Source organism: Nerophis lumbriciformis, linkage group LG01 (assembly GCF_033978685.3).
Source record: "Nerophis lumbriciformis linkage group LG01, RoL_Nlum_v2.1, whole genome shotgun sequence".
Lineage (NCBI taxonomy): Eukaryota > Metazoa > Chordata > Actinopteri > Syngnathiformes > Syngnathidae > Nerophis > Nerophis lumbriciformis.
Window position 1 is genome coordinate 41,219,623 of NC_084548.2, and position 23,287 is coordinate 41,242,909.

Below are 23,287 nucleotides of genomic sequence, written 5' to 3' on the forward strand. Positions count from 1 at the left end.
TTAATTAATTAATTAATTAATTAATTAATTAATTTAAAAAAAAAAGAATTAAAAGAAGATCACAGACATGCTGACAAACAAGGTCACTACCCCAGCAACTGGCCGACTCGCAGCACCTCGGAATACCTTGCAGCACCAAGCTACCACAATAGACGCAGGGACTAGGCCCAACAGGCCCCAACCAAGACGGGCACCCGGAAGGGATGGACAGCGGGACCCAGGAGCTCCAGACACGCAGTTCGGATGCAGTAGCCTGAGGCGTCGACCCCCGTCTGACAGGCAGGCCCAGAGCGTACCCCCAGAAATATACATACATACATACATATATACATACACATACACACATACACGTATACATACCCACACATACACATATATACATATACATACACATATGTACACATACACATATATAAACATACATACATACACACACATATACATACATATACACAGTTCGTCAGCCCCGACAGCCATCGAAAATATGGTTTAACCGCAGGTTGTACTGTAATTTTACATGTTTGGAAAACTTCCCTCGTTAATTTGGTATCAAATTAATATGCAGACTTAAAGCATTGCAATCGCAGATTATGTGTGTAAAAACAGCTAAATGTTATCACAGATCACTTTAAAACCGCACACATATTTTTTTAAAATAATTATTTAAAAAAAATTGAAGTTAGTGTAGGGATTTCAATATCAAATGTATGCATATTTAATTACATTACACATATATTTAATATCTATATAAGTACATTAAGTTCAGAACTATATAAATGTATACCTTGTGTGTATGTATATATAATGTGTATTATATGTATTAATATAATATAATATAATATGTATTATATGTAATGGAGTTTTTTTTTTAACTGGATCTGGATCGGCATTTTCCCATGCCTTGCCGATACGCATATTTTTGCAAATATCGGCGGCCGATCCGATCCAAATATCGGATCAGGACATCCCTAATATATATATATATATATATATATATATATATATATATATATATATATATATATATATATATATATATATATATATATATATTTGTATGTATAGGCTATATTTCATCATCATCGGCGGTCACTCGAACGAGTATGACGATCCTCCTGGTAGGGGTGTATCTCTTTATGAAGGATGCCTGTGCGTGACTTTGTTTTACGTGGGGAGACTGGTGCACAGACAGTCACCACACGATCCTTGACCGAATCGGGTCAGGGTCCAGTGGCATGGAGTCCAAGATGACTGGGGACCGTTTTCTGCTGCAGCCTTCTTTCGCCATTGCAGCCGTTGTGGTAGTTCTTAAATCTACCGTCTTCCGCCTGCTCCGCCGTTGAGGTCTTCACCGTATCCCTGGCTAGGGGGCAGTCAGGTACTAGGCCTTTGCCAAGGGCGACCTGGGGTAACAGTAGTAAAGGGGTTAACCTCCTAGTGCCCCAAGACCCCATAGAGGAGCCTCCACTGCCGGATGCACTGTAACGTCATGCCCAGGACACAGGCTATATTTATGTGTGTGTGTGTGTGTATACATTGTTACTTTACATGCAGTCAGCTTTCGGCCCGCAGCCAAATTTGTTTAGCCCCATGCGGCCCCGAATCAAAAAGTTTGGACAGCCCTGCTTTATGCTATGAGACATGCAATACACAACTTTTTACATTTTACCAAACATATTAGATACGCTTGCACTAGTCTTGGTATCGGATCAGTATCCCCGACACCAGCCTGAATTTTACTCGGTATCGGATTGGAAAGAAAATCAGTTTTGTACTAATCTACACGGTACAAAAAGTCAGTAGATTTCATGGGTAAAAACTGGCAGCCCAGTCACCAGAATTTTACCATAAATATACCAGTTGTAGCGTTTTTCAATTGATCTTAATTCAATAAAAAAAACAACGTAACGGTCAAGGTTACATTGTTTTGGGGCCACATTTCTGGGGGGTTGCTGGACTTCTCCCTTCACTATTAGTCTTATTTTGTATATTCGGAGAACCGGTATCTTCAACGGTAGACATTTGATTTTGGTCTATTTATTTTGTCAACGTTACAAGAGCGCTCTGCTGTATTTAAGGACCTTCTGCATAAATGTTTGTCAAAGATAATGTCTAGTGTTTTTTAAGAATCTGCTGCAAAATGTGAGTCTTCCTTAAGTCTTATGAACAGAACTCGCGGGCCAACAGTTGAAAAGCCCAAATGATGAAAAAGCGAGGGCCTAAAATGGAACCTTGAGGAACACCACAAGTATAACTAAAGAAGTTGAACAAATGACTACTGACTATACAACAGGAATACTACAGTGTTTTTAGGAATTTGCTAAAATTTGTCCCCCAAGTTCTGAACTGAGCCTCTATCAGACCTGCCAGATGAATTGCCTTGGGTTTATTATTGTTTAAAAATTAATTGTGTATTTAAATAAATATATGAATCTTTATTTTTACTTGACTGATGCATTAAGATTAACCGCATGAATTAATGCTTAACCTTTGACAGACCTAATAATTATACGGCATGTATTATTTATAAGGGACTTTTACTTGCTTTGTATTTCATTTTAAAGACATAAACGTTTTGGCAACCTGCCGTGAAGCTGAATCAGTTTTTAGCAATGTTTTAGCATTTCAACATGTTTGAAACGCTTGCAAGAGGACTTGTTCAGCATGGTGTGCAAATCAACTTTTATTTTGAATGGTTTACTTCAGAGTTGTCTCTGCACCATCCAGAAGTATGTATGCCTTTACATGTTTATGACCGGCTACATAAAGTCATTGATGTTTACTGTGTGTGCTAACTCTGGGTGGGTGAAACAGCTGGAAAAAACAGCTCCTGTGGTTCATTAATAATTAAATAAAACTGCCATTTGGTTTTGGTATCTAAAGTTATTCCATTATAGAAAATATAGCTTTATGCTTGAATTATCCCTTTTTCCACAATTAGGCTTAAAATAAAACTTTTGACAGTGCATTTTGGTGACAATCTCACATTTGACATCTGACATTTAACCCCCCACCAAGCTAGATACCAGCTAGCCCTTTTCCCACATTACGGAGGGAGACCTTTATGTCATTTCACCCTGGCCTTCCACCCCTGAGAGGTCATCCCACTGCTGGCCATGGGAAACATAAAACAGCAGAAAGATCATTTGTTTTTCTTATAAGATTGAAGAAAAACGGTAACATATAATCCCTTGGAGTCCCCCTGCGTCAAGTGAATACTCAATCACCAGGAGTCCAAATGTCTTCATGTCTTAAATTTTGTCCGTGATTGCTTGGCCTGCGAAAAGAAAGAAAGAAAGTGGGATTCACTCAGTTTTCATCAGCAGAACAAGAGACGCCTCTACTCAATGTGTTAACCGTTTGTCATTGGATTGAGATATATCCCCCCATTACTCCCTTTTGCAAAGCATTTGACACAGCTGTTATTCAAACAGTCCATGCCGTTTGTTTAAGCTCTGGTAACCAAACAGAAACCAAATGAAAACACTGAAGCACCTGTTTGACATGCCTTTACACTAGTGATGTCCGATACCACTGATTTTCATTCTGATCCAATACCCAATCATATTCAAGCTGGTATCGGCGATTCTGATCCGGTGCTGATACTTGGTGCAAGTATACCAAATGTGTCTGGTAAAATTCCAAGGTGAACTGCACTTTTTTGGGGAATTTTGCCTATCGTTCACAATCATTATGAAAGACATGACGAGGGATGTATTTTTTTTTTAAGGAATTCTAACTTGTGAGTAAATGTAAATAAAAGTCTGCTTTTATTCCAATGGAATGTCTTCTATTCTGCCCATAAAACCCAATAGAAAAAACATCCAAAAATGGCCAACAATACTCCATTTACATTTCGTGACTTGAATATTAACCAAGTATTAGTGATATTGTTATTATAAGCGCTAACGCAGACAACACAAAGCGGCGCCGTGATCACGAGATTGTGTGCCTATGTTGACATGAACAACTGATTCTAGATTATAAATCATGCCTTTCACCTGGATAGTAGAAGGACGAGGGTGATTGGTTGGTCCACTTTGACAGCCAATTTAGACACGGAAATGGCAAGACGCTTGGTTGCACCCACCTTTTCTTCCGGAGGATTATAAATAATTCTTTATCTAAATGGGAATATATAAACATTTTAGGAGTCGACATCTTAATGGCAGCAGACCTTGTACAGTAAGTGATGTTCTATTATGTTTGTTGGCTCTCATGAAGTCTGCAGTGTGTAATAATCAGTGATGTTGTTAAAAAACAAAGTGAACGCTGTGATGCGTTTTTGAAATTATTTAGAGCATGGGTGTCATACTCTGGCCCGCGGGCCAAATTTGGCCCGCCGTGTAATTTCACTTGGCCCGTGAGGCGATATCAAATTAACACTAGAGCTGGCCCGCCGATCATATACAGCGGCGGTGCCTTGGTACACCGCTAATTCTCATACTTACCAAACCTCCCGGGAGACTCCCAAATTTCAGTGCCCCTCCCGAGAATTGTAACGTCCCCTTTTCGTCCAGTTCAACGAGTGCTTGCCCAGTTACATCATGACGATAGATTGATTTTTGAATGCATTCTAAATACTAAATAAAAATCAGATAAATAACCATTCAAAAAGCGCCAACAATACTCCCTTTACATTTTGTGACTTCAATATTAACCAAGTATTAGTGATGTTGTTATTATAAGAGCTAACGTTTATAAACTATTTAGAGCAGCGCCGTGATCACTTTCGGGTGTCCCTTTGTTTACATCATCGTGTGGTCTGCCGCTTTCTGGCTTCCCTGCTCCCTGTAAGTTTATTGTAGATCATAAATCATGCATTTCACCTGGACATGAGATGCCTGAGAAGGTAATCCGACAAGTTGGGACATTTTGACAGCTATTTAGGACCTGGGACTGGCGAGGACGAAAACCCCACCTCCCACCATGTTTCTTTGCGAGGATTTTGAGTAATCTTTTATCCAAATGGGAATATATTAACATCCTAGCAGTCGGCATTCTAATGACAGCAGACCTTGTACAGTAAGTGATGTTTTATTATGTTTGTTGGCGCTCATGAAGTCTGCAGTCAGTAATAGTGTTGTCCCGATACCAATATTTTGGTAACGGTATCAAAATTATTTCTGATACTTACCGGTACTTTCCGATACTTTTCTAAATAAAGGGGACCACAAAAATTGCATTATTGGTTTTATTTCAATAAAAAATATTTTGCTACATTAAACATATGTTTCTTAGTGCAAGTTTGTCCTTAAATAAAATAGTGAACGTACAATACAACTTGTCTTTTAGTAGTAAGTAAACAAACAAACACTCCTAATTAGTCTGCTGACGTATGCAGTAACATATTGTTTCATTTATCGTTCTATTATTTTGTCAACATTATTAAGGACAAGTGGTAGAAAATTATTCTACTTGTTCATTTACTGTTAATATCTGCTTACTTTCTCTTTTACCATGTTCTATCTACACTTCTGTTAAAATGTAATAATCACTTATTCTTCTGTTGTTTGATACTTTACATTAGTTTTGGACGATACCACAAATGTGGGTATTAATCTGATACCAAGTAGTTACAGGATCATACATTGGTCATATTCCAAGTACTCATGTGTCCAGGGACATATTTCCTGAGTTTATAAACATAATATACATAAAGTAAAAAACCGAAAGAAGATGTTGTGATGCCAAAAAATATCGACGTAATCATAGTACGCTCCTGTACTTGGTAGCATTACAGTGGATGTCAGGTGTAGAGGCTGTATAGTACCGAATATGATTCATTAGTATCGCGGTACTATACTAATACAGGTATACCGTACAACCCTAATAATCATTGATGAAGAAGGAAAAAAAGCAAACGTGATGCGTTTTTGAAATTAATGCTTTTTAGGGGGCTCTATAGGAAGAATTGAACGGTAACCAAATGTTACCAACGGTAAGCAGACTTTTTTAAATTAATTAATTTAATATTTAGAATGCCCTAAAAAAAAATCTGTCTACTCGTCATGTTTTTCATAATGATTGTGAACGATAGGCAACATTCCAAAAAGAGTGCAGTTCCCCTTTAAGAGTGTTTTGAGACAAGAGCTGTTAGTCAGATGATTGTTATGCTTTAATTTGCAAGCAAACATTTGCACCAATTAAAATTTTAAAAGTTTTGTCACAGAATCAATTAAGCTCGTAAGCTGCAATACTAATGTAAAATGTGTCATTTTGACCAATGAGTGCCGCTGTTTAGGACTGTGTTAACTGTTTTAAAAATGCAAAATTATGGTTGACTTCTGCATACATTTAATCAGGAAAACTATAACATAACATTGATTTTTGCCTAAAATCTTGGTAAACCCAATTAAATACATTTACAGTTAAGGTAAGAGCAAAGGTTTAAAAATATGTAGCTGACAAAAGATACAAGAGTGTGTGTAACTGTGGTGGTCGTTTCACAGGCGACCGCCTCACCAATTGCGGCGGCGTTCAACTCGCCGTCGCCACCTGACTCTTCCCCGCTGGTTACGGGGACACCTGGCCTGGCGGCCCACCGCCTTGTCCTCCCTCCACCCTCCCGTGACTTTGGACTGTTTTTTTTGGGGGGGGGGGGTTCTAGAACGTCTGGTATCCGTTATGGGAAGGCGGGCTACTGTCAGGCTTGTCCCTGACAGTCTGGCTGTCTTAGTTTTTCCTCTGCGTTTGTCTTTGTTTCCTGTCTTTAGTTCCTGTCAGCACTCTTATTTTGGTTATTTCCTGATTGTCTCCCTGAGTGCTTATTTTCCCTCAGCTGTGGCTGATTGGCACCGGGCCACACCTGGTGTCAATCAGCCAGCTGCTATTTAGACCTGCTTTGTCCTCCACTCTGCGCTGGATTATTGTCGTTCCTACCTGTCGTGTCGATGTCAGTGTAGCTGTATGCGGTAGCGGAAAGCTATATTCTGTAGCTGTTTGTAGCTTACTGTCTAATTGTTCTTAGTCCCTGTTTGCTGGATCCCTGTTCCCTGTTTCCAGTTTGTCCTCCTAGTTCCTGGTTTGTGTTTTTTGTCTTTATTTCATGGACATTAAATCATGTCTTCCTGCACAATGCCTGCCTCCTTCTCTGCATCTTGGGGTTCGTCACCTACACACTCTGACTGATAGAAGACCATGGTTGTCTAAAAATTCTTTAAGTTGTTCGCAAACAAACTTTCGCTAAAATACATAATTTAGAGATGGGTCTGTAGTTGTTAACAGCTGTGGGATCACCTCCTTTCAACAAAGGTAACATATAGGCAGATTTCCATATGTTAGCAATCGCATTACTAGACAAGGAAAGATTAAAAATATGTGTAAGTGGTTCTGCAATAAAATCAATGGCTGACTTCAGAAAAATGTTGTGATTCAAAACAATATATCCAATGCATAGTTGTCAGGTTTCAACAATTAAGCATATGGATAAAAACACTTGTCACATTTTGAATATATTGTTTGGCTATTAGCAAGCGCATGAGCGCTGTCCTTTGCTGTGTTTGTCACCTTTGCACGTGAAACATTTTTGCCATCGTAGCTTGTGTTAGGCTTCACTAATATGTTGATTATTCTGTGGTCGAATTCAGTTAAGATTAATTGTATAAGGAATATGCTTTGTATCTGTATCATAACTGATTTTGATGTAAAAAAATGGAAAACTGAAGTCATGAAAATCGTTTAGTTTTTTAGCCCCCACATGAATCAGTCAAGCCCCTGAAACCGTCCCTCATTCGTCCCATCTAAAAATTAAACTGCACAGAAGAAAAATATTAGATTTTAAAATATTTAACCCCTCATCATAGGTTTCTTTATAAAGTCTTGTTAATTTACATTCGTAATTAAAACTACATAGGCCTATGTCTTTTGAGTGAATTCAAATCATCCTAAGACGAAAATGTATCCATTATTTTATTGTTAACCTCAACAATAGTTTAAATGGGTTGTCATCTAATTTCACTGCCAAATTAACACCAAAACAATGCCAAAACAGCTGCAGGTCAGTTTTTTAGGAGTAACGTCAGTGTGAGTACACTGGGGACGGCTTGGCGTGGTTAGGAGAGTGGACCTGCCAGCAACCTGAGGGTTCATGGTCCGATCCCCAGCTTCTACCACTCTAGTGATGTCTGTTGTGTCCTTGAGCAAGACACTTCACCCTTGCTCCTGATGGGTCGTGGTTAGTGCCTTGCATGGCAGTTCCCGCCATCAGTGTGTGAATGGGTGAATGGGTGCATGTGGAAATAGTGTCAAAGCGCTTTGAGTGCCTTGAAGGTAGAAAAGCGCTATACAAGTGTAACCCATTTACACTGCAAATTATTTGCCACATGCCAAGATTTTTAGTCACTGACTAAACTTAATCTTACCATGAATAATATTTTTTATATTGTTGGATGGATGGAGTTGAGTTGAGTTGATTTTGAGTTTATTTCGAACAGGCCTGCATACAACATGATACATCACAATTTCCAGTTTTTCTATTCAACATGTTCAAAAAGGAGTAGGATGAAGCAAATCTTATTTAATCCTACCTCTTTTCTTTTGCATAGCAGTTGCTAAAACTTTTGTTCACTTCCTGTTCTCAATTTATTCACAATATACTCCATAAGTAATAACAATAAAAATAAATAAATAAATAATAATTGATAAAGTAAGTTATATTTCATATGGTGAAATAAGTAAGATTATCTTAAAAATGAATGGATACATTCAGAATGTTTATCATGGTTTTTCTTCGTTGTACTTTGTAAACACTTTAAGTTTGAAGAGTTTTTTTAAATTGGATCACATTAGTACGTTGTTTGATTTCTTTGCTTAATCCATTCCATAATTTAATTCCACATACTGATATACTGAAGGTCTTAAGTGTTGTACGTGCGTACAAATGCTTTAAATGACTTTTTTCTCTAAGATTATTTTTTCTCTGAGAAAAATAACTATTCAAATAAAATATTTTGTTTCAAAATCGTGTTTAAAGAACATCTCGGGTATGCTTAATTTAAAAATTGCAAGTTGAATAATGCTTGCTTTCAGAATGAAGTAGTTATTTCTAGCCGAAAAGTCTAAATGTGCAAATCTTAATTTAAGATGTCTTTTCAAGTAAAATGATCTTTCAATGCAGCCAGTTAATTTCAATAGTTTTTAGTCTTTTTTCCTAAAATCGTCTTTTTTTTAATCCAACGTTTTGACGGCTCTTTTTTGCAGTGTAATACCAGTTACATAACACCTAATCAATATGTCAACATGTATGACATATTTGATGTTATGTTTAAAATGTCCTATCAGGAGGAGGATAGTACATAAAATTGTGAGTCAGTTATAGCAGTAAAAATTGGAGAGACTGAAAAAATAGAAGCTCAGATGAGGTCATAAATTAGTGAAATATGCGTTATCCTGTTATTACTTTTTAAAGATAAACCATTTTAACAATGAGAAGAACTCGAACACAGTTAGGATAGATATAAGTGGTGCCAGCGGGCGCTTCAGGTGTGAGGTATTATCATAATCATTTAGGATGATATTATTGATTACAGTATAACATCAGGTCATCAGGGGAGGACAGATGGCAAGTAGATTTTTTTAAAGATGCATTTTAAATAGCTCAGTATACTCACTGTTATTTAAGGTTTTGGGTTAGGTTATAAATCTGTAAGGTGTTTCACCACCTCTAATTTTTTGAAATTGTCCATTGTGGTAAGAGCGAAGTAAAGAGGTGGAAGTGGTACATTTTTCAGAACATGAGAGTTGGAAATAATTTTTTCAAACCAACCAATTTGATTCTCTTTATGTTCCAATCCAAGGGCCAATAAAACATGAACCAGGGGGTACATCTATATGAGCGGTTTGTGTATCACACATTTTTTAAGCTGATGTGCCAAAATTATTGTTATTTGTCACATTGTTCTGCCTCCTTGCAGCTTTGAAGGTAACAACATTGCTGTATTAAATCTGGCCAGCAGGGTGCAGCATTGCCCTGTGTGTGTGTGTGTGTGTGTGTGTGTGTGTGTGTGTGTGTGTGTGTGTGTGTGTGTGTGTGTGTGTGTGTGTGTGTGTGTGTGTGTGTGTGTGTGCGTGTGTGTGTGTGTGTGTGCGTGTGTGTGTGTGTGTGTGTGTGTGCGTGTGTGTGTGTGCGTGTGTGTGTGCGTGTGTGTTTGTGGTCAGACATGCCTGATTTATTTTGAAAGGCCTCGTTGACCCTCAAAAAGGTGGTTCTTCTATGTTTTAGTTTAATAAGCCCCCAATGTGGACCACAATGTTTTACCAATGAGAAAAAATAGAAATGGCTGATTGTTGAAATATTTAAATTGTAGTTTTGTTGGTTACAAACTACTGAAAGTTTATTAACTACAATGATGATTGAAAAATGTTCAGTGCACAGAGATAATTGTAGATGTATGATCTATGGTGTGAAAAGCATGAATGTGTACAAACAAGAATGATTTGGAACTGAGATAGAGACCAATGAAGGTGGTATGAAGATAATATAAGACGAGAGCAGAGAATTTTAAAATGCGTAAAGCACTCCATCACAGGACGGGGCCAGAGAACTCAGGGAAAAAGGATGGATGGATTGTTCCGGCCAATATTCTCATTTTTTTTCAAAATCAGATTTGATCCAGCTGACTGTTTACACTGCAATTAAAATGTGATCTTTATCAGACTGCAGTGTATATGCGTATGTGGCCCCCAATGTGGCCCAAATATGGCCTTGATGTCACCTGCATGTGCAGCTCGATAAAGTGTAAACAAAGATGTTATGTGTACAGGAGGAGGAGACGGCACAGACAGGAGGGCCGTCGTTTTAGCTCTATTTATTCTAATATACATATGTACACAATAGAATGGAGTGTGTAAATAATCCAAAATGTGTGTGTGTGCAACTATCTGTGGGAATTAAGTGTTGTGTGTTACCGGGAGTGTTAAGCGAGAGGCGGAAGTCCCGGAGGGGAAAGGCAGGCTCGAAGGTCCATCAGACAGGCAGGTTGTCGGGGGCAATATAGAGGTGTTAAAGTCTGTGTCCAGGTGGGAGGTCGTGATCCAAAAGGCAGCCAGGGAAGCAGAGGTAACGTGGGAAGACGAGACACATAGCTCGTAACGTGGGAACGAAGGCAGGCTGCAGGAAGGACGACAAGGAGGACACGAGACAATTCAACACGACGGGGTAGAAAACAGAGAGAGCGCAAGAGTGCATAGAGCTAGATATTTGTTTGCTGTACAGGAACAGATGTCTACGTTCTGGCGCAGGATAGCAGGTTGTGCAGGTTTATGAAGGCAGGTCCTCTGATCAGTGACAGGTGCGCTGATTACTGGCGATTGATTGCAGCTCCTTGCTCCAGCCGGACTGACACGCGCCCGGCACGCTCCCGGAGGTTCGCTCAGCGCAGCGCACACATGAATGCGCACTGAGGTGAGCTCGGGCCGTGACAAAAGGAACTTAATTTGATATCTAAATCAGAGTTTCGAAACTTTTAAGCTATCATTTTTTTATGCAGCAGCAGCGTAAATTGATAGACACCACTGGTAGCCTTTTTCGATAAAGCAGCTTATTTCCACAGAACACTGGATTCTGTAAATGAACAAGGACTGTCTACTACAGGAGAAAGCATGGACGCCACAGGTCAGCGCGTTAGTGGGTTTGTGACGTGGCTTTTGTGTAAAGGAAGTAGGCAGATGATGGAAAACAACTGAAACATTTGAAATCAAACCATGGAAGCATGGCCGACACATTTATGAAACAATATTGCCTTACTTTATACTTCCTCCAAACCATGTGTTTGGAATTTGGACAAATTGTGAAATTTTTCCCAATTATGACGTCAGCTGATATCACCATATATGGTAAAGTTATACCCAAAGAGCTTTTGCACGAGTCCGACATTGTAGTCAATAGGTTCCTTCATTTATTCTATCCTCTTGTTGTCTTATTGACTGGCTCATACATGCACATATGTCCTCCGTTGTTGCCATTTCTAATACAATGTAGCGTAAAGTTATAACTTATATCTGTCAGGATGATGGGGTGAAAACACAGTCGAAGTGGAGGCACGTAAATGAGACTGCCCACAAAATGGCGCATCCTGAACATTTTGACCAAAGAACCACCATTACATGTTATCTAAACCACAAGGAAGTGTTTAAGATGTGGGGGAAAAAATCATAATTTGGCCCCTTTAGAGCATTAGAAATTAGCGTTAAGCATCGAGTTGACAGCTCGGGCATTTTGCTCGATAACTAGTGCCCTTGCACTCTCATCACAAGGGTTGGACGAAGCTCCAAGTCTAAGTCCCACACAGTAATACGATGGCCTGCCAAGAGTATCAAAACATATTGCATGAAAATTGACATCCTATGTTTGAAAAATAAATACACAAATAAACACTTTTATATAAATGATAAATGGGTTATACTTGTATAGCGCTTTTCTACCTTCAGGGTACTCAAAGCGCTTTGACAGTATTTCCACATTCACCCATTCACACACACATTCACACACTGATGGCGGGAGCTGCCATGCAAGGCGCTAACCAGCACCCATCAGGAGCAAGGGTGAAGTGTCTTGCCCAAGGACACAACGGACTTGAATAGGATGGTATAAGGTGGGGATTGAACCCCAGTAACCAGCAACCCTCCGATTGCTGTCACGGCCACTCTACCAACTTCGCCCCCCATATGAGATTCACAGTCATATATACAAAATGTTTGCCGCTAAGATTCACAAGTAAGTGTGGGTGAGCATGTATAATCCTGGACAGGGCTGCTCCATGATATACTATATTTGGCGTGCAGTACCCGTCAAAAGTTGTTTGGACGCATTTGATCTATAAACGAGAAGACGTGGCAAAACACTTGACTGGTGCAATATATCATTTTTTGGGCTGTTTGCTGGCCAGTGCAAACATGCCACACAAGGACTACATTACATGGTTTTGATGCGCACTTGTAAAAACATTTACTCCACTTTAATTGCACTGGTTTCTTATTTGTTCAAGAATAATGACTGCGTTAGATAATAGCCACGAATGACTAACCGAGGCCGTTATATTAGAGAGGTTTTAAAGGCCTACTGAAACCCACTACTACCGACCACACAGTCTGATAGTTTATATATCAATGATGAAATCTTAACATTGCAACACATGCCAATACTGCCGGGTTAACTTATAAAGTGCAATTTTAAATTTCCTGTGAAACTTCCGGTTGAAAACGTCTAGGTATGATGACGTATGTGCGTGACGTCGATGGTTGAAACGGAAGTATTGGGACGCCATTATATCCAATACAAAAAGCTCAGTTTTCATCGCAAAATTCCACAGTATTCTGGACATCTGTGTTGGTGAATCTTTTGCAATTTGTTTAATGCACAATGGAGACTGCAAAGAAGAAAGCTGTAGATGTGATCGGTGTATTAGCGTTAGCGTCTGGCTACAGCAATACAACCAGGAGGACTTTGACTTGGATAGCAGACGCGCTATCCGACGCTAGCCGCCGACCGCATCGATGATCGGGTGAAGTCATTCGTCGCTCCGTCGATCGCTAGAACGCAGATGAGTTTCGGTGTTGATGAGCAGATGAGGGTTGGCGTAGGTGGAGAGCTACTGTTTTTATCATAGCTCTGTCGAGGTCCGTAGCTAAGTTAGATTCAATGGCGTCGTTAGCAACAGCATTGTTAAGCTTCGCCAGGCTGGAAAGCATTAACCGTGTAGTTACAGGTCCATGGTTTAATAGTATTGTTGATTTCCTGTCTATCCTTCCAGTCAGGGGTTTATTTATTTTGTTTCTATCTGCAGTTAAGCCCGATGCTATCACGTTAGCTACGTAGCTAAAGTGCTTCACCGATGTATTGTCGTGGAGATAAAAGTCACTGTGAATGTCCATTCCGCGTTTTCGACTCTCATTTTCAAGAGGATATAGTATCTGAGGTGGTTTAAAATACAAATCCGCGATCCACAATAGAAAAAGGAGAGAGTGTGGAATTCAATGAGCCCCTGTACCTAAGTTACGGTCAGAACGAAAAAAGATGCGTCCTGCACTGGACTCTAATCCTTCACTCTCACGTTCATCATCCACAAATCTTTCATCCTGGCTCAAATTAATGGGGTAATCGTCGCTTTCTCGGTCCCAATCGCTCTCGCTGCTGGTGTAAACAATGGGGAAATGTGAGGAGACTTTCAACTTGTGACGTCACGCTACTTCCGGTACAGGCAAGGCTTTTTTTTATCAGCGACCAAAAGTTGCGAACTTTATCGTCGTTGTTCTTTACTAAATCCTTTCAGTAGAAATATGGCAATATCGCGAAATGATCTAGTATGACACATAGAATGGATCTGCTATCCCCGTTTAAATAAAAACATTTCATTTCAGTAGGCCTTTAAAATACCAGCCATCATCTTACAGGCATGCAGACAAAGCAGGCCAAGTAGTAAATATTTGGGCTCAGAACACTAAATTGCCAACATGTTGGTAAAGTCATGCCAGCAATGTGAAAGTACTTTTTAGTAGTAAAAGAATGGAAATTGATATCAAAATAAAGAAAATTTCTCCAATGAGTGAATTCCTACAGACATGTTTTGCAGGCTTCAGAGCTTTGTTTCTTGCATGAATTCAGTATTCTCTGTGCTTGAATAATTCACTATTTGCTGCTCTTGTTTTGCACTAGGTGGTGACCATCAAGCACATAGGACGGTTCTATGCATTGCGACAGGCCAAGCATTGCACCTTAAGTAACAGGTATAGGGCTGGGTATGATGTCAATGATAAGAAGTTAACTCATGTGATTATTCACCGAAATTGTTGTATTAATCATGTAATATGCAGATTGATCACACAATTTATGTGTGGTTACCTAAAAGGCAGCGCGGGTTGTTATACGATCGGTTATCAGGTCAATGCATACGTCAGTGCAAAGATGCGTGAAGATGCATCCTTAGTTATGGTAAAGGAGCATGTGCTTCCATCCATTTTCTACCACTTGTCCCTCTCGAGGTCGCAGGGGGGCTGAAACCCATCCCAGCTGCACTTGAGCAGAAGGCAGGGTACAGATAGATAGGCAACATTCAAACCCGCATTACTCAAAATAAGTTGTATGATTAATTTACGCCACACACGATTGGACCTTATGTATATATATATATATATATATATATATATATATATATATATATATATATATATATATATATATATATATATATATATATATATATATATATATATATATATAGTGTACAAGGTCAAAATAGACAGTTCTTCTTCATGGGACACACTTAATATAAAAATGAGCCTGATGTATTCTGTTATGCAACCACACGAGGAAGTGACAGGAGAAGAAAGCTGAAAGGTGTTTAACTATAGGCCACGCTCAGTAACCCCCTGGTGAACTGCAGCCCCGCTGGATTTGGACTGAAAAACATGATTGTTACCCAGCTTTAATGTACATATGAAGTAGCTAAAATAAATAATATATGTAGTTTGTTAAATATGGAGATAAATAATGCACCACCACGTCGTGGAACAGCTTAGACAGTCGCCAATCTTTGTGGTTTAAAAAAAACTGTCCCACTAGATCCTAGTTATTATAGGTAATTTTTCCATATAGGTTTCACAAATAAAACTTTTTTTTTTGGGGTGAAACGTAGGATGGTACGTTACTACTCTTCAGTAAGTATCGAGTGAATTATGAGTTCAATAGAATTATGAGTTAAATAAAAAGTACAGTATGGGAGGGGAAAAAAAATGTTTAATGATTCCAATTTTATCATATAATGTAGCGAAACATTTTTTTATACAATCTAACAAACAGTTTCATATCAAAGTCCCTTAAACTAAAAACACAATGCATTAATGTTGTACATTATATTTTTGTTCTCTGGCCACCATGACAAATTAGCACAATGTTTGATGTACTGGTTAATATTTGATCCCTCTGCATTGATTGTTGACTCTACTCACCAGATTATTGACTGTGACTAAACAGTCTGTGTTCCACAATGTTTCATAATGAATAGTGGACTCTCATCTCATAACTCAGAATCTAATCTATTTTAAACATGAAATCTAAATGTGAATGCCGCAACAATATAGAATACTGGAACCAGCACTACCTGATCATTGTAGAAGGACAATTTGCACTTGTCATTATAACGAAAGCAGTTTTCAAATTGACCACATTGCAAGGCCTTCGAACAAGGTGTGTAAGGAAGTCGCCTCATCATCATGGACTTTAAACATGTTAACAGTTCATCCATCCCTTCATTTTCTACCGCTTATTCCTTTTGGAGTCGCGGGGGCGCTGGAGCCTATCTCAGCTACAATCGGGCGGAAGGCGGCGTACACCCTGGACAAGTCGCCCCCTCATCGTACGTTAAAAGTTCATATTGCCTGTAAAAAATAAAAATAAAAAACCTTTAAAAATTGCATATGAAATAGCTAGATTGTATTTTAAAAAATGATTATTTATTAACATTGATTAAATTATTATAAACCATCATTATATTTTGATTAATTATCCATGTGGTGATTGTTGTTTAATTGTGTTACTTTGTAACATTGTAATTGTAACATTGCACATTGAGTTCTATCAGCTTGACAAAAAAGCTTAAAGGGGATTCATGATTATCTAAAATCTCTTCTACCTTCTCTTATGTTTCTACCGGTCGGACGTGCCCTAAACACCTCCCCAGGGAGGCGTCCGGGTGGCATCCTGACCAGGACATGTTGGAAAGACTATGTCTCCCGGCTGGCCTGGGAACGCCTCGGGATCCAGAGGAGCTGGACGAAGTGGCTGGGCAGAGGGAAGTCTGACTTTAGCACATCTGAAAAGTATGTGCAAACTGACACAGTCACAGAGACGACTGTGAGAAAGGAGGCGATTGCGCAGCAGCTTCATCCCATGTATGCTTGTCAACATAACTGGACAAAAATGAAAATATCAGACATATTGTCTAATCAGCAATATCATTTTATAATTTTAAAGCTGCTGGATCACTTAAGGGGCTGATTAAAATAAAGTCAATTGATGTGTTTCTGTGTCTGCTGGTGGGTTTTGTACGAGGTTGTTTGTTTCATGTAGAAGATACTGTATATTAACATATGTCCTATGCAGAAAAAATTACTTCTTGCAATATGCATTTTTTTGCATTTTTTTCCCACATTGGTAGTTTCCATGAGCGCACTTTGAGTGTGCAAAAAGAAAAGAACGGTGGGTTCTATTGTAGATGCACTACAGGACTGCTTCTAAAATGCTTATAAAAAGTGGTACATGTTTGCTGCTTTTTTCAAAACATAGCAAAATAATTATTTTGCAAAACCAACTTTTCTAACCTATTGGTGTATTTGTGATTTGTATAAGTCCAGAAATGTTGGAATCAAACCATAGAGGCAGGGCAAAGATATTTATAAAACAATCTAGCCACCTTTCATACAGTACTTCCTCCAAACGAGCCCTTTGGAATTTTCACAACTTTTGAGTTTGGTGATGTCAGCAGATATCTCCATAAGTGGTAACGTTATACCCAAAAGAGCTTTGCGCAAGTCCGCCATTGTCCAACGTTGTTGTTAATATAATAATATTAATTTCCTTATTTTTTTCTATCCTCTTGTTGTGGGGCAGACTGACTTGTACATGCACATGCATACTCCACTCTAATGTATATCTGTCAGTAAATTCGATAGGAAAGCGCTAAAAACTACAACATGGATGATAGGGAGAAGACATAGTTAAAGTGGAGGCAGACAAATAAGACCGCCTACAAAACGGCACATTTTGAAGAAACGGTCGCAAAGTGGCTTGAAGATGGCTGTAAAATATAATCGATGCAAAATTTAGACCAAAGAACTACCATTGCATGTTTTGTAGACCACAAGGAAGTGTTTTAAATGTAGGGAAAAAATCATAATATGACCTATACAAATAAGGCGGTCTGCACCACTTTTCAATTGCACACACAGTCTTACTCGATCACACGCAACATACGCACTCATAGTACACACAATTTTATTGTTTGCACTGGCTGTTTAGCGCCTGGTTTTTTTATTTTAGGAGATGATGCTCTTAACGGCGTGGCGCCGTTGGGAGAGTGGCCGTGCCAGCAACCTGAGGGTTCCTGGTTCAATCCCCACCTTCTACCAACCTCGTCACGTCCGTTGTGTCCTTGAGCAAGACACTTCACCCTTGCTCCTGATGGGTCGTGGTTAGGGCCTTGCATGGCAGCTCCCGCCATCAGTGTGTGAATGTGTGTGTGAACGGGTGAATGTGGAAATAGTGTCAAAGCGCTTTGAGTACCTTGAAGGTGGAAAAGCGCTATACAAGTATAACCCATTTACCATTTAATGTCCAAATAAATAGGTCCACCTCGCTGTGAGGTCACAACGTAGTTAGACTGCAAGAGGCGTCCAAAACTGTGTGCGTGCTCACACTCAAATGCATGAACCTTATGATTTGATGCTTTGGCATTGTTTAACATCATAATCTAACACTGTAACATTTATAATTCAGGTAAGACAAAACTCATCATAGGTCCCCTTTAAACCCTTAATACTTAAAAGATGTTAGCGATGCAAGTAGTCTAGGACTTGCATATACAATACATTGTACCTTTGACGACTTGTGTTGCCATCTACAGCTGACACTTACACCAGTGGACATGATGAAGCAAGCAGTCTCTTACATTGGATAATACCTATAGACCCCCCCACCCACCACTGCGAATGTGATTGGTAAAGTAAAGACAAATAACCTTCCCAAGACAAATTGGCAGTGGCACAGCTCAGTCAATGAACTCTTCCAGCACTTACCATTGAGATGAAATGGGATGGAAAGCTACCTTTCACACAATGTCTATTCAGGCCACTGCCTTCATAACAGTGTGGCAGAGTCCCAGTTTCTTTCCTTCAGCTCAAACACAAAGAGGCTAATTTGCGCTCTCTGCAAGGGCATTTGTTTTTCACCTGACCACTCATTTTAGTCTACAAATATATCAGATATTACATATATTTAGATCACTAATCAGTGGTCACACAAAGTGTTACAGCTACTCTTGCGTTCCAAAAAGTTTGAAAAAATAAAAATAAAGTAATGCAGAGTAGTCTTGAGGAGGAGGTGTTTGACTCACTAAATTCCTTAATAAGCACTCGCGGAGATATGTCGAGATTCCAAATGATCATAATTTATTTTCACAAACAAAACATTCTCCGTGGTTGACTTTCAAAATAATCAAAATAACTTATTTAGTGTGGCTTCCAAATAGTTTAGCGTGGCTTCCAAATAGTTTAGCGTTAAACAAACTGTTTCACTCCTCACTCCTTCAACATGATAGACAGACAAAGGGCACCCAGCTGTCCCGTCTTCTTAATTATAGGAGGAGGAAGTGGCTCACCAGTAGGAGCGTGAGCAGCTGAAAACAATCAGTCAATCACAATGAAATCTAAAACATCCAATAATTCATCAACATCATTATTGACATTATTTGATTTCATTGTCAAAACAATTAATAAATAAATAATATAGATAGGCTCCAACATCCCGGCCCCTAATTGGGTGCTTTAGCAAAACAATTACATAAATAATAATATTCAAAGGAGCCATAATGGAACAATACAATCCAAACAATTATGTTCTTCAAATTCAAAATTAATTAAGTTACTTGAGTTATTGGTCAAGTCTCTTCAAAGTCCATAGTCGTATCTGAAGCGGTCATCGAGTCATCGAGGCTGGAGAACCGAATCCCCCCTCAGTCCATCAAGCTGCTTCCCTTAGCAGGCAGAGTTCATCTATTGGTCGTTGAACCGTGTTGGTCTTGGTTTTAACCAAAACACTTCTCACAAAGCCTTTGGCATCTGGAGATGTCTTTACTTGTTCCATGGTCTTATGTCCATGGTCTTGTTATGCGATTCCTTGTTCCATGGTCCATGGTCTTATGTGTTTCCTTGTTCCATGGTCCATGGTCTTGTTCTTGGTGGAGTCCTTGATTTTCTTATTTTTCTCCTTTTCGATTGTTCTGTGCACGTCTTTGCCATCTCCCTTGCCGCCGTATGGGAATGTGTAAGGATCAGCCTCTAAGGGTATTGGCTCTTTGTCAAAAGGTAAGCTTCCCATTCGACCGTACAGGTCTCTGAGTTCCTCTGTTTTGTCACGTTTGTCTCCTTTGTCCTTCTTGACATTTTCTTTATCTTTGTCATGGCCTTTTTTTGGAAGAAGAAGAGGTGGAATGCCGATGTCTTTCTTTCTCTCTGAACTTATCCTGAGGTGTGACATTGTCTTTATCCCAGAAAGGCAGTGGCAGAGGATCGTGACCATCTTTAAGAAACATTGAACTTGAGGAGATCTCCATAGAACAGTTATCCTCAACTGACATCTCATTTTTCTCCTCAAATATGTTCTCAGAGAAATCCTGGTTATATTGTTTGATGAGGAGGTCCTTCAGCTCAAATACTGAGATTATGTTAGTTGACACTGCAGTGGGCCCAGCATGTTCTGTAGCACTGCAACTGAGTGGTCCAGTTACCACCCATCCCAGTATGGTTTGGACTGCATATGGTCCATTCTTTTGACTGTTTATTATATTCCACGGCTCCATTGCCCGAGGAACATCAGTCCCAATAAGAAGTTCAACATCTGCCTCAATTTCTTTTAGGTCGATGCCACCAAGATATGGCCACCTCTTCAAGTCAGCCTTTGTGATGATGTTTTTCTTTGAGACAGGTATCTTGCTCTGTGTATACACTTTCGGCAGGTCCAGTGATGTGAACCCTTCCAAGTCTCCAACCTCCAGTCTTCTGACCTCATAGGTCTTCGCAGGCTTTTCCTGTCCCATTGTTCGCAAAATAATTTCTGTTTTGCGTCCTTTCACCTTTAGTTGGTCCATTAGATTCTCCGTGCAAAATGTTGCCGTGCTGCCTGGATCGAGGAAGGCATAGGTCTGAACATACCTGTTCCCTTTTCCCGCCTTAACTCTGACTGGCACGATTGCAAGTGCACAGTCTTTCCCGGCCCCGGTTGCATCACCGGCTGAAACAAGAGCTATGCTTATAGGGGTTTCTTCTGTCTCAGCAGTGGGCTTTGCTTGATTTTCCTGACTTGGGCCTTTTTCACTTGAAATATGAAGTACAGTAGGATGTTTCATTTTGCAAACATGACACAATCTTCTTTTGCAATTTTTGCTTAGATGACCTTTTAGTAGACAACCAAAACAATATCCATGCCTTCTTAAAAATTCAACCTTGTTGTCATGTGACTGTGTTTTGAATTGTGAGCAGTCAATCAGGGCATGTTTGCCATGACAATATCCACATGAAGGGCTGATACCACTGGGTGTGGTTTGAGCAGGTTGTTGTGGAACAGATGATTGTTTTACAGTGCATGCTGCTGGCTCTGTATTCACAGCTACTGAAGTAGCAAAGCTGCTTCTTCTTTGGCTGATTGGTTTTAGTCCACTTGTGCTTCTTGGAAGAGGCCTTTTCGTTGTTATTTGGTCCTGAATGTCTCCAAACAACGGATCCAAAAGCATCTTGGCATGGTTTTCCACAAAATCCACAAAGTTGTTAAATCTGATTCTCCTGCCAGTTCTCTGTTGTGTCTCATAAGCTGTGCTTCGCCACCTTTCTCTGAGTTTGTAGGGTAGTTTAGATGTAATTAGCCTTAGGTTTGATGGGATATCAAGTTCCTCCAAAAACTGTAAATCTTGCATTACATTACAGCATCCTCTCAAATACAGTGCATATGCATGCAGCATTTTCCCATCCTCAGCTTTAATCGCTGTCCAATTCAAGGCTTTTTCCAAGTAAGCTCCTGAAATTTTCATTTCATTTCCAAAATGTTCTTTTAAGAGGCGCCTTGCTTCATTATAGCACCTACTGGCTTCCATGTGCAAACAACTGCGAACCAAGTCTCTTGGCAAACCAGAGGTAAACTGCTCAAGGTAGTAGAGTCGGTCTTGATTATTCTCAGTCTTGTCTTCAATCAAGTGTTCAAATGCATGGATGAAAGACTGATATGCCAGTGGGTTACCATCAAACACCGAAATCTCTCTTGCTGGTAGTAGAGACAGTTTTTGCTGTGAGACAATGAGTTTTGCGATGTCACTTTGTCTTTGAATAACCATTTCCAAGTTATCATGAGCAGCATTAATAACCACATTATCTTGTGCAGAGTGATTTATTATTTGAGTCCAATTTACACTCTGGGTCTTGTGTCCTTCAGTTGCATTTTTGTTTTGAGGTTTATTTAGATCTTTTGATGTGTTGGTGTTCCTTTTAAGTAGAGGTCTGTGGAGACTTAAGATGGTTTGGTGAAGTGGGGTCTTGGGTATTGCACCAAACTCTATAAAGTCCACGTTGCTCTCCATAGTTTCTGTATCATGGTGAGAATCATAATACTCAGTCATGCCATCACCTGGAGGTTCCTGAGCCACATCATGGCTTTCATGAAATAAATCACTTTGAAGGATTTCAATTTTAGCAGTTGATGCTGCGAGGTCTGCTTCCAACTCCATTTGCTCCATCTTTGCTTTAAGCTTTGTTTCCTCCAGTTGCAAGGTGTGTTTTTCCTTCAGTGCAGCAGCTCGAGCCATTGTAGCAGCTTGTTCCGCTTTGGCCTTTTTTAATTCTGAAGATACTGAGGAACATCTGGAGGCTTTTGATCCAGTGGCAGACTTTGATTCATGAGATACATTTGATATGCTGTCCAGTGGTCCAACTTTTGATTGTGCAATTTCTTTTTCCCATGTTTCAACATCTTTCATGAAATAATTCAAATTTATTATTCTGGGTTCATACCAGTCATAATAATCATTTTCCTTTTCCTCTTCTGAAAATAGTTCTTGCACAAAGTTGTGAGCATTTTTAAATTCATTCACAGCTCCTTTAAACACTTCAAATTCATCATTGACTTTATCAGCATTTCTAACATCAGTCATCAAAGTCTTTATTTCATTTAGCCTCCTCGTGCACGCGCCCAGTCTGCCTCTGCGCGAAGCAATGCGCGTTCTCAGCATGTCCTCGTGTTCAGCTGCCTTCTCAGGTGTGCCAGACATCATTCCAGATAATTACACAGCTCAATTAATGTCCACTTATTTCATTCTTAAATGTCCTTCCAACATCCTATTTTATTGCATTTCACATCCACATTCTGCAACTTTCCTTTCCATAGCGTTCGAATGATTCCATACAGCGCAGCGCACGTTCATTCATTTATTCATGACGTCATCAGCTGATTTTACTCACGGCCCGCCGACTGCTTGCTGTCCTCGGTGCAGAGCGATCGTGGTTGGTCCTTTTGGTCTTCAGTGAAGTTTGT

At 39.5% G+C, this 23,287-nt stretch overlaps 1 protein-coding gene across 1 annotated transcript in view; it reads right to left on the reverse strand.

The window, feature by feature from the left end:
* The window catches only part of ren (renin), a 40,491-nt gene extending 20,636 nt beyond the window's left edge, over positions 1-19,855 (reverse strand). The window contains exon 1 of the mRNA XM_072912949.1: positions 19,817-19,855. Within this exon, the coding sequence (XP_072769050.1) occupies positions 19,817-19,855 (39 nt within the window). The remainder of the gene's footprint in view (positions 1-19,816) is intronic.
* Between the last annotated feature and the right edge of the window lie 3,432 nt (positions 19,856-23,287).